The sequence below is a fragment of the Eptesicus fuscus genome, chromosome 3, assembly GCF_027574615.1.
Source record: "Eptesicus fuscus isolate TK198812 chromosome 3, DD_ASM_mEF_20220401, whole genome shotgun sequence".
In the NCBI taxonomy this organism is placed as follows: domain Eukaryota; kingdom Metazoa; phylum Chordata; class Mammalia; order Chiroptera; family Vespertilionidae; genus Eptesicus; species Eptesicus fuscus.
The window spans coordinates 24,250,894-24,263,513 of record NC_072475.1 but is presented as its reverse complement, the minus strand read 5'-3'; the positions used below and the strand labels follow the sequence as shown (position 1 = coordinate 24,263,513).

Below are 12,620 nucleotides of genomic sequence, written 5' to 3'. Positions count from 1 at the left end.
TATAAACAAAAGATAGACACAAGTAGATTCTTGCAAAATGGTATAATTATCAAATTTATTATAAGGGGATATAACTTTTCATCCATAATTAACTAAACCAAATTTTAAAACATAAAGGTCTATAAAACAGTTAAATTTTATTGTTAAAAACTCCAAAAAGTCTTAATTCCATGTTTGTGTTAACTCAAATCTTAGATCCAGAGATGACTTCCCAACATTTAAAAAAAAATTAGTTTGGGTTATAGAAGTATTACAAATATACTGTGTCTGGTAACAAAAGGTATGAATATAGTCATTTCAGAATGATTCTTATTTATCTTGTGCATACACTATGCATGTCTAAAAGTAATATTTTCTTTGTTGAGGAATAAAGATAAAATGGAAAAAGGGGTTAACATTTTATAAGTTTGTTATTGGAACACTCACGTCATCCTAACAAAACTTTTAGTATCAAATAAAAATTCCCAATTTAGTGTAAAATCAGTAGGACAAGATACTAAAGAATATTAGCGACTATTTCTATGTCACAATACAGTTTTTTGCTTTAATTATGATACTCTTGGTGATTCTGGACAGGGCACAGAAAAAGATAGCCTCAAAAAAGTTTTTAATACATCTGACAAAGCTATGCTTTACATTAAAAACTTTTTAAAAAGGTAACACATAAAGAAGAAAAGATAAGGGATTTTTTTTTTTTTTTTAACCAAGCAATTCTGGTAGAATATACCCTTACTCAAATAAAGAATACAGGTTTTCTAATAAAAATCAACTTAACACCAGGTACTTAATTTTATACCCCTTTAAAAAAACGTTAACAGTCGTGATACTTAAGAATGAAATATCAGTTACTCTCTGATCTTCCAATAGTGGTTTCAAATAGGCCATTCTAACCAAAACAAAAACCAACTTGAGTTAAGCTTTTGTTAACCATTCTAAGTGTTAAAAAAAAAAGAAAAGAAAAGATATTAAATTAGCTAGATACTCAGGTAAATTCGGAAAACACCAAGTGTACAGAGTCTTTTCTTTTTGGCTATATAATATTAGCAGAAATAAGAATAAGAACAAAAGCAAAGGAAAATAAGTATTAGGAGATAATGAATCTCATTTAAAATGTTATCCTAAAGGGAAATACAAACAAAAATAAGTAGTTGCTATATCCCTGTCACGCTAAAGCAGCACAATAATATTGGTGTTTAATGTTTATTTCACTACGCCAATATTTACGTGCTGCTAGAGCGGAACAAGTATGTCAGTCCACTCAAACATGAGCATCTGATGATGAAAATATAGTTTTGAATGAATTTCCTTAAATTTCTAGAGCAGCAAATAATGATTCGCATCTTGACTATAGTATGTAAACCATGATGTGCTGCTACAGTACTTTAAGGCCTCAAAAATACAGGATTCATCCAACAGGGGAAATCTCCCTAAACTTTATTGGAAAAACACACACACACACACACACACACACACAAAAACAAAAAAAACACCCCCAAAACACAACACACAAAATAACAAAAAACAAAACCCCCCACAAAAGTAACAGGAATAAGAGGACCTCTAAAGTCTTTAATAAATTTACCTGCAAGATTAAAAATCTATTATGGTCCAAGTCAATTCCATGGCTTCGAAGAAGATTTCCAACATCCTTAAATGTCTTCTTCTTCCCACTTATGTGATAGACAGAAGTATTATCTCTGTAGGCCGTCCTGGATACATAGAAGTTACTGTTAGGAATGACTTCATAATCATCCCCTTCCTGTTTTGAGGAAAAACAAAACCAGAAACAATTTTGGTATTAAGTTACTGCTCCACATTTTACTCATGTCATATCGAAACTAATTATATGGATTAAAAATTTTAAAGAACATGCACATAAACCCGAAATAGTTCTCAGAAATAACCTTCTTAGTAAAGAATAGATATTTTTCAAAGTTGTTTGATTCCTTCCTCAGAGATCACAAAAACCAAAAAAGCCAAACCAAATAAACAAAAACAACCCCCCCCCCCACTGCAAACAAGCCTAAAAACATCTGACTGAGAAAAAAAGTTAATGAATTGATGAATGGGGACAAGAATCTGACTATATCCAAAACAAACTCACACGGATTAACTCATATTGATAGATTAAATTACTAGTCCATTAAAAAAAACCTGCAAAGAATGATTCAAGGAAAAAAGAATGCAGGCTGTAATGAGGTGATACGGCTAATTTTTTTGGAGGGGGAGGGGAAATATACTTTTAATTGAAGGTAAAAGAATTGTAAAAAATTGACAACTATACTCCCCACATTAAAAAAAAAATCAGATTTAAAAAGTGAAGCACAAATATACTTTATTTAAACTCACTTGCCCTTAAAAGCTATGTCATTTTGAAATTATGACTTAAAATTTACATGAATCAAATGTAACTCACAGGCAATGGAACAAAATCTGATTAGCAATCTATTTTTCAGTTCAAATTGTACAATAAAAACCTAAGAAACAACAAGAAAAAACACCTAAGAAACAAAATTAAAATAGATGCCACTATATAGATTTAAAGCTCTTTATATTAAGAAAAAATTAAAACAAAACCTATGAGCCAAGTCACGTTTCTTCTCATTGTGTAATTAATTAAATTTCTATATTTTTAGGTTCTGGCCATTTTTGAACCATGAATTTTCAAAGTTAATTATTAAACAGAAGAGAAGAAAAAAAAAAAACCTATACCAACAAAACTGTAATCTGAAGAGTCATTTTACCTATAATTGTCTCCTTTTCTAGAAAACAAACATGTTAGCTTGACCCATCCCCTGTTTTAAAAGGGTAGTTTAAACTGAATCGAAGATCTTTCTTATCAGATACACAGAACTACTAATAACATTCGATTTAATGTGAACTGAAATAACAGAGATGGTTAAACTTAGGCAACTGTTACATTTCCAAGTTTAGGTAATTCATCTGAAAGCAATAAAATATAACTTAAAAAACAAACCAAAAATGTATAGTAAAAGAACGCCTATTTGGCGCTCAGAACATTAAAACTGCTTGATGCTTTATTCCAAAAAGGTAAGCATTAACTACTATGAACTTCTTAAAATTAATTTTCCTGGCTAAAAACTTTAATATTTTAAGTTTAACAGCTACCACCACCACTCCTCAAAAAGAAAATACGGTCATGGAGGTAACTAAATCAATAATCTGTTCTGCTTTAACCAGACACTAACTTTTAACCCAAATTTAAGCCAAAAATAAAACGTGCAATGTATTTAAATTATTTGAGTAAGGACTCAAAGTTGCAAATAACTAGATAGTCAAAATCCCTTACCTTATCAATTATCTTTTGAAAATGAACTTCCACAGTACAACTCTGAACATCCTTGTGTTCATCGGAATTATGTATTAGTACCGAGAGTTTTTTAGATCTTATTTTTTGTGCTCGATAGCCAAACACAAAAAGCATAGAATCAATAACATTAGATTTACCACTGCCATTTGGCCCAATAATACAGGAAAAGCGCTGCATAAAAAGAACAGGGAAAAAAAAAATCAAAGTGAAGTTTAAAAGGTCATACTACTGATTTTAAACAGCTTGATTTCTTTAACATGCAGCAAATCTACAAGTATTCTGGTTTTCATTGCTACATAACACAACTTAAATTTTCTTACTACTTTGCCACAAGCTTGAACACTTTAAAAAAAGGCCACATTCTAATTATAACTTTTTACAAAATTCATTCTATTAGTAAAGAGAAAATACTCCCTTCAAACAAAAAACTCACCAATTCTATTCAGTGAAAACTTTATAATAGGTAAAGAGGTACCAAAGATAATCAGATAAAACAAAAGCTAATTTGTTGTTAAAAGCAAACACCTGGTGTGCAATCAGGATAAATATAATAGTTACAAAACTGAAATATTTTGCAATAACGACTCATTATCTTTCAATAGTTATTTAAAATGGGCAAATACCTTATGAAAAGGTCCCAGAATTTTTTCCCCAGCATAGGATTTGAAGTTCTGGTTTACAATGTGAGTTATCATAAGTCGAGGAGCTCCAGCTTCATTGGTCATTGCAGGAGGCGGGGGAGGAGGGATGCTATTCAAAATCTCTTCTAAACTTCTATTATCAATTTCCTCACTTGGAGTCTCTAAGTCAGTCAAGGGAAAGGAAAGGCAGAGCGAGGGGGGAAAAGCCTGCATTAGTGCAATTCGTTCTGAGGACTAGAGCCTACTAATCTCTGGAGAGATGTTATTTAAGAAACACAAATCGCTCTTTTCCACTTAAACAGTATTACCCTAAGCTCAAAGGCGATGAGAATCTTTCATCTTGATTTTATTTAAAAAAATTCTTCAAAGGAATGCCACCAGTCACAAAACCTATACAAATATACTTCTTAGGAATCAAAACACTACATCCATCATAAAGCAAATCTGGGAAAACCACAGCAACCTGATTCCCTGCTGCCCGCCTATTCGGGTGGTGAAATCCTAAGGCTCTAGAGTCTAGATCCAACTTTTCCCGTATCTTTGAGCACCTGGAAACTCCATTCCTGAGCCCCACCGAAACTGTCACAAGGGTTTCATAATGTCACCTAATTACTGGACTCACAAAGGCTACGGTGGCTTCCAGGAAATTATCATCTTCTCTTTAATCTAACTTTAAGACCACAGAAGTGAGGTTAGGGTCAAGCAACTTTTCATTATATTAATACAATCAGGTTGATTATGCCTGAAAGAAGAAGAAGAAAAAAAAAAGTCCACCGGCTATTGGCTGACCCGGCCGATTTCCGCGGAAACAACAAGGCCACAAACAGAAATGTAGTAAACAAATGCAGCCATTTACTCGCCCCCATCCCCTCCAGTACCGTTACACAGAAAGTGCACGGTCCAATCTCCGAAAATCGCCAAATGGCTTTCTCGAGCTGACCTACCGGACCCACACGCGATCTTGGGACGTCAACCTTGCAGGCCCGCTGGCTCACGCCACAGAAATCCAGCCCGTCCAGGTGGGGCGCGGGCCCCCCAGGACCCCCCAGCGCGCTGTCCTGCCGAGTCTGGGCGGGCGGGCGGGCTACTCACCTGCGGCATCAGGGGCCGGGCTCCCCGCACGGCCGGGTGGCGGCGGCGGCTCGGGCTCCGCGTCGCTGCTGGCGCCGTCCGGGGACTGCGGCGGCCCTTCCTCTCGGCGCCGGGCGGTGGAGGGCTGGGTGCCCTTGCGGGGCATGGTCGCTGGGGCCGGGTGAGAGCGCGAGTGAGACGGCGCCCCGGCCGCAGGGCCGTGCGGTACCCACGTTCCCCGCCGGATCCCGCCGAGGGCCGGCTCAGCCTCCACCCCGCCCCACGCGCCCGCGCCCCGGAGCCCGTTTTTGAAACCTCGCTCCGCGCCAGCGGGTCCTCGGGGAAGAAGGCACCAAACACCCAAGGCACCAAGGAGTGGCGCTTCGTGTTCGTAAGCAAGTCCTGAGCAAACGGGGGGAACCTAGACGTGCCTGGGCACCTAGCACCGATGGAGCAACTGCTTCGGTTCTTTTCGGGGTTCCACGCCCCACCGCCCGTCGCCCACAGAGGAAGCGCACAGGCTTATCGGAGTGCACTTTCTAAACGAAGTTGTAACTTCCATGCATCCCCTCGCTCTCGGGGCTAGGCATGCAAGTGCACAGACGTGGAGGAGTTCGTGTCAACTTCAGGGTCGCGGGACGGCGGGCTCTTCCCAAAGCGGAAGCCTAACGGGCGACTCGCCGCCCCCAGTCCTCCCCCCGCCAATGAGCTCCGGGCGCCGTGGACGGCTCGCGGCCCCCAAGTCTCCCCTCCAGTCCGACAGGGCGGGCGGGCGGAGGCTGGGCTCGACCACTCGCGGCTTCCAAATCGGACACCGGCAGCGCCCGCTCCGGTTCAATCATCCTGGGGCGACAGGGGTCTGTCCCTCCGGCGCCCGCAGCGGAATCCCTTCGGGTCATAAGCTAGAAAGGTCGCCGGTTAAGGGCTAAGCCCCGGCGACCAGTCCCCTCGGGAGAAGAGAGACGCGCCGTGGGGGGCGACGCCCTTCCCCCCGACAGACAGCAGGACTCGTGCGACCCGCGAGGCTCAGAACCCCCAGCCCCCACCCCGCACCCCGCGCGACGCCCAAGTAGCTCCGAGAAGCGGCGCCCGGGAGACGCGCGCGGAAGCCCCGGCCGCCGGGGAGCGGCCGCGGGGAGGGGGGGGGGAGGGGTGACAGCGGGAGCGATTTCCCGGCGACAGCTCGGCGCGGACTTCGGCGGCTCCAGAGCTCGAGGCCTCGACGCTCCGGGCGCGCGGACGGGGCAGGAAGTGAGAGGATGACAACCTGGTCAGGAGGAGGTGCGCTTTACCTGCGGGACGGTCCGCTCCGACCGAGGCTGGAAACGGCGGTACAGACCCCCGCTCTCCCCGGTGTTTCGGCTCCGGGTCCTTCACTCGAAAATGGCGCCTAAAATACAAACTCGAACGGAAATTCGTTACAAATGGGCGCAATGCTTTCTGGGAACCACTTATTTGAAAAAAAGTGCGGCGATTATCTTCGCCATCTTCTGGGCGCGTACACGCATGCGCTTACTCCTGGAGGGCGGGGAGGAGGGAGGAAGGGGGGGGGAAACCCAGACGACGTGGGACGTCTTTACTAAGTGAGAACACTGTTCCGAAACAGTGTTTTTCCTTGGGACCCTACGGAAACAGCAGTATTATAAAAATATTGCCAAGAAAACCCGACAGCGCGAGTTTTGAAAGAGGAAAAGAAAAAAGTAAGGTCCCGCCCGCAGCTGGAGGCAGCGCTCAGCCGTCCAATGACACCCCTTACACTGGGAGGGCGGGCGTGCGGAGGGGCGGGGCCTCAGGCCCGCTCGCATGACGCGTGGCCGGGAAGTATCGCGAGAAGAGGGAGGGCGCGTAGCTCTTTAGGAGTCACTATGGTAACAGGGAGGTCGGGAAGCATCTTGGTTACTGGTCCCAGCTCTGTGAAAGCAGTCGCCATCGCTTTCCTGGAATTTAAGGTAAATCTCTTCACCTTTGGACGTGGTGAAGAAAGGGTTTGGAAGTTGTGGCAAGCGCTGGATCCCACGTTTCCTGCTTTGAGGGTGTGTGCGACGTGGAGCATCAGTTATTTTCCCGTCTCCCTGTGGGCAGTAGACCTAGCTTTTGGGATGCAATGGAGGGAGCCCGAATTTGGAGGGAGTCGAGGGACTATAAGGAGAAGGGAAGACCTAAATTGGTGAATGAGCGAGTAGTCCACGTGTGAATAGCGGAAGAATGATTTCGAGTTATTGGTGTTAGTGGTCAGTGTCATGGGTGAAGGGCGGTGGTGGTGGGCTTTTGAAAGTCCAGGGAAGGAACGATTGTCGATGTCATCTGGTTGACTTTAAGAGAAAATCGATCAGCAAATATTTTTAAAGTGGCTTTTGTATACAGCGCACTGTGCAAGGCATAATCAGGATTATTAAGCAAGTATTCCTGTTCCCAGAGAATTTAGGAGTTACGTTGGTAGTGAATTTTTAACCTGGAGTCTGTGGATCTGGTTATTGGTGATGATTAGGCTTCAGAGGAGTTCATAGTCGCCCCCCCCCCTTCCCCAAATTGTATACAAATTTCTATGTTTGTGCATTTTTCTGGGGAGTTAATTTTTCCAGAACTTTGATTGATCAGATGCTCAAACGTGGTGTTAATCCCCCAATAAATATTTATTCAGCAACTTTTATGCCTTTGACTTTGAGAAGTAGGAGCCTCTTGTCTTATTTAAATTTTGCACACTTAGTGCCTGGCATACTAAGCACCAATAAATCTGCTTTCTGAATGAATTTATATTGTCATTCTAAGTAAGTATTATGACTCTTGCCCTGAGGAGCATAAAGTCAGGTTCATTAATTCTCAAACAGGGGTGTGGACACTAACCACAAGTGCATGAATCTGGTGATCTTGGGAGATTGGTGTGGTTTCAATAAGCATTGACTTCATATTATAATATAACTTTATATTTATTGCTTTAAAAAATTTTTTTTATTGATTTCAGAGAGGAAGGGAGAGGAAGAGAGAGATAGAAACATCAGTGAGAGAGAATAATTGATTGGCTGCCTCCTGCACGCCTTCTACTGGGGATCTAGCCGCAACCCAGGCATGTGCCCTTGACCAGAATCGAACCTGGGACCCTCCAGTCTCCAGGGCCACGGTCTATCCACTGAGCCAAACCAACTAGGGCTATTTATTGTTTTTGTAAGACAAACTACAGACAATAAAGCTGAAGGGGAAAATATTGGATGGTAGGCATACTAGAAGGTATAGATAAGGATTCTCTCTGAGAGCTTCTGAAATTTTTTGGGTTTTCGAAGTTTGTAAACACTGTGAAACCTGAGTTGGAGGGATATCAACCATGAAAAAACAAAGACAAGCCCGGCTGGGGTGGCTCAGTGGTTGAGCATCAACCTTTGAACCAGGATGACAAGGTTCGATTCCTGGTCAGGGTACATGCTGGGGTTGTTGACTAGGTCCCCAGTGGGGGGCATGTGGAGGCATCGATCAGTGATTCTCTTCATTGATGCTTCTATTTTTCTCTCCCTCTCCCTTCCTCTCTGAAATAAATAAAAAAATATTTTTTTAAAAAGCAAAGACTAGACCAAATTGAGTGGTGTATATGGGGGACAACACAATATGGTAGGAAGATGTAACAGGTAACAGAATTCCAAATCCTATAATTTTAGCTACATGCTTGGACAGTTTACTCAGTTTATCAATCTCTCTGAGAGTATTTATTTATAAAACCAATATGTAATACCTATCTCATAGGATTGTTTATGATTGTTCATCCAGCACACATGCTATAAGCATTTGATATTATGCTACAAATGTATAATGGGATGTCCAGTTAGAAGGTTACCTTATAAAGGTTAGCTTGAAAGCCATGTCAAGGATTTTAGATGTGGTATGAAGGAAGCATCTATTAGAAAAATCTGTGCTAAGGAATGACTTGGTAAAAACAACAACAAAAACAGTAATTATGTGGGATATGTTAAAAGCAAAAGAGACTGCGATTAGGCATGCTTTAGTTAGATTATTACTGTATAGTCCTCCATGTGGGAGGTGAGAAGTCTCTATGTAGTAGAATGGAAAAAATCCTGACACATTTTGGAAGAAATAAAATCTCTAGCTTTTTATAGATTTTAATGTACGAAGCTGAGAGTGTAAATCATTAAAGTCAGATACTATTCTTTGTTTGAATCTTTAAATTAGTGATGAAGGGATAGGAAGAAAGGTAAATCACAAATAACTCCTAGTTTTACTGCTTTTGATAATTACTGTGAATAATGGTAAGTCTTAATGACTAATAAGAAAGAAATGTAGTCCAGCCGGTGTGGTTCAGTGTTTGAGCATCAACCTATGAACCAGGAGGCCAAAGTTTGATTCCCAGTCAGGTCACATGCCCAGGAGGCAGCCGATGGATGATTTCCTCTCATCATTGATGTTTCTTCTCTCTCTCTCTCTCCCCGTCCCTCTCCCTTTCTTTCTCTGAAATCTATAGAAACATATTTAAAAAATCAATAAAGTAACTGTGGCTTTAGATTTGGTTGAACCTAACTATGCCCCACTCAAAACAAATGTTTTCAAAATGGACTTAAACCAGGTTATAATGAAGAAAAGACATTCATAACAAATAGCTACTTAAATTTAGAGTGAAAATAGGACACTCAGAATAAGAGATAATTCCAGATGAGATAAGGGTCACAGAAATAAAGACTGATCGATCCCTGCCAATACTTCGGGTGCTTCTCATGAAATTAACACTTTCTAATCTTTATGGTCCAAAATCATCTAACAACCATTATCTGTAATTTCAAGCATACCCAGAAAAGAACCCTTACATTTTTATTTTAAAAGTAAAATTGTATTCCACAGGGAGAAATAAGTTCAGAAAAAAAGTTGGAATTAGAATTAAAATACACATTTGCAATTTAAGTGCATGATTTTGTCATTATAATAATGGTGTCTGGCTGGCCCAGCCTGATGGGGGCCCCTGAGACCGGGCTGGTGGTGGGGAGGGGCTGCAGGAGGTTGGCCAACTGGCCCCATCCCTGATCGGGGTACGGGAGTGATCAGGGGCTCGGTTCAGGCTGTTTGGCTACTACAGTGCGCCTCATAGCCACCGGTCATTCCAGTTGTTCTGCTGTTCTGGTCACTGGGCTTTTATATACATAGACTAGTGGCCCGGTGCACGAAATTCATGCACGGGGGGGAGGGTGTCCCTCAGCCCAGCCTGCACCCTCTCCAATCTGGGACCCTCTTGCAAGCCGGGACTGCTGGCTCCTAATCGCTCACCTGCCTGATTGCCCCTAACCACTCTGCCTGCGGGCCTGCTTGCTCTCAGCTGGTCCCCTCCCCGCCGGCCTGCTCACCCCCATCTGCCCGCCCCCCTCCACCAGCCTGATCACCCACAGCTGCCCACCCCTCTTGGCCCCCAAACGCCTCTACCTCGGCCCTGCCACCATGACTTTGTCCAGAGAACATCTGGAAGGTCTCCCAGTCTAATTAGCATATTACCCTTTTATTAGTATAGATAGAGTCCTGGTGCACGAGTGGGGGCTGGCCGGTTTGCCCTGAAGGGTGTCCCGGATCAGGGTGGGGGTTCCCTTGGGGGGTGGGGCAGCCTGGGCAAGGGGCCTGTGGTGGTTTGCAGGCCAGCCACGCCCCCATTGGGGTGGAGGTCCCCACTGGGGATGGTGTTGGCCTGGGTGAGGGGCTGGGGCAGTTTGCAGGCCAGCCATGCCCCCATGGGGTGACAGTTCCTGCTGGGGGGGCATGGCCAGCTTGGGTGAGGGGTTGAGGGCTGTTTTCAGGCTGGCCACACCCCATTCAGGGTGGGGGTCCCTGCTGGGTTGCCTGGCCAGCCTAGGTGAGGGGCTGATGGCTGTTTGCAGGCTGGCCATGTCCCCCAGCGGGGACCCTCACCCCATGGGGGTGTGGCCAGCCTGGGTAAGGGGCTGAGGGCCTTTTGCAGGCCCCTCCCTCGGTGGCCGGCCCGGGCGATGGCGACCCAAGCCTCCCGTGCACCCGGGCCCGCTACATGTCCTCCGCTCGCAGGCCCCTTCTTCGGCTGCCCGCCCAGGCTGACTCCATGTCCTCTGCTCGCAGGCCCCTCCTTCAGTGGCCGGCCAGGGTGGGAGGGAAGCTTGGCTTCCTCTGTTGCCAGGGGCAACCCAAGCCTCCTGCTCGCTCTGGCTGGCTCTGCCATCTTAGTCCCACTAATTTGCATACTCACTCCTGATTGGCTGGTGGGCGTCGCAAAGGTACGGTCAGTTTGCATCTTTCTCTTTTATTAGTGTAGATATGTTTTGTTTGCCTTCTAATGTCGTCACAACATTTCATAAGGTGAAATTAATTTGCAGGTAAATGTTGAAAAATATTAAATTTGTAATTGTAAATATTTGAGTTAATTAGATATTAAGTAATAAAATGAATAAATAAACATCAACTTCCGTAAGTTATGTATAAGTAGAGAACACTGTTCAAGATTAATAAATTGGAATGATTTATTTCTTTACTTTCACAGTCTAACTTAAATCTGGTTCTTCCCTAAGGAAACTGCTTTCCCCTTGGCCCTCTCAAGTGGAGGCTGTTTTGCCTTCCAGACTCCGATGTGTCAAAGGACCTTGTTTCTCATAAATGTATCTGGACAGTTGGTTCTCTTTCCTCTTCCTAAAATCTCCTACTCTCTCATCCAAGCCACATCTTTCATCTCTCTTCTAGATTATTGAAATCCTATTTGGCCTCCCTGCTTCCAGTCTTGTTCATCCTTGCTCTGTTTTTTGTTTGTTTGCTTTTAAAATATACTATCCATACTGGCACTTTATAAAACATAAGTCAGATCATATCTCTTCACTGCTCACACCCTTCATTCATTTGAAGAAAATCTGAAGCTTTTATTGTGGTTTTTCAAGCCCCTGCGTGATCTGTACCCCCTCTATTTTCCCCTAATTTCCTGCCACTCCCTTCACTCACTCTGTATTAGCCATACTGGCCTTCAGGATCTGACTTAGTCTTAAAGGCATTGCTGGCTGCTGTATTTAGAATTTTAAGGGAGTAAGTGTAGGAGCAGAAAGATCTGTTCTGGGGTTACTGCAATAATCAAGGCAGGGGACGACGGTGACTTTGGACTATGCTGGACGTGCTGAGAAATGGCCAGATTTGGAGTATACAATATTTTGGTTGTTGACTGTCAGGGTTTGCTGAGCACACTTTTGCTTCTTAAGCTCCATGAAATTTGACCCACACTAGACCAAAGACAAGCTATAAATGATTTTTGGTAGCAAAGGCATAGTTGCTCTCATGTGTTCCCTTTACAAAGTTGTGAAATTGATCGAGTTACCTATACTTAAGAAACTTTCTTTTTATTACCTCCCCCCCTCCACCTCACCCCCAACCCCTCTTCACTCTACTCCCCATCTGACTAGTCAGTGGTACTGGGGATGGGGTACCACTGACTAGTCAAATCCTTGATAACCAATGCCTTTGGGCAGATGAAAACCTCCTCAGTGCAGCCCTCAGGCAGCTCTGCACTTCCCTGAATTAGTTAAGTGCTAATACTATTTCTTTATTTCTCTATTTAGCTTCATACCAGATTGCACATATCCTTCATA

General features: G+C 43.6%; 1 protein-coding gene and 2 non-coding genes across 3 annotated transcripts in view; all 3 read right to left on the bottom strand.

Annotated features, from left to right (window-relative positions):
- SMC4 (structural maintenance of chromosomes 4) overlaps window positions 1-6,443 on the bottom strand; it is a 36,863-nt gene extending 30,420 nt beyond the window's left edge. The window contains exons 1-5 of the mRNA XM_054713685.1: window positions 6,336-6,443; window positions 5,065-5,214; window positions 3,955-4,133; window positions 3,311-3,502; window positions 1,583-1,759 (exon numbers count right to left, since the gene is read on the bottom strand). Of these exons, the coding sequence (XP_054569660.1) occupies window positions 1,583-1,759; window positions 3,311-3,502; window positions 3,955-4,133; window positions 5,065-5,209 (693 nt within the window). The 5' untranslated portion in view covers window positions 5,210-5,214; window positions 6,336-6,443. The remainder of the gene's footprint in view (window positions 1-1,582; window positions 1,760-3,310; window positions 3,503-3,954; window positions 4,134-5,064; window positions 5,215-6,335) is intronic.
- On the bottom strand, window positions 1,159-1,243 carry MIR16-2 (microRNA mir-16-2). The gene has a single exon (NR_129275.2). It is a non-coding gene; the product is annotated as a microRNA mir-16-2 (primary transcript).
- MIR15 (microRNA mir-15) lies at window positions 1,306-1,385 on the bottom strand. The gene has a single exon (NR_129274.2). It is a non-coding gene; the product is annotated as a microRNA mir-15 (primary transcript).
- Window positions 6,444-12,620: the final 6,177 nt, after the last annotated feature.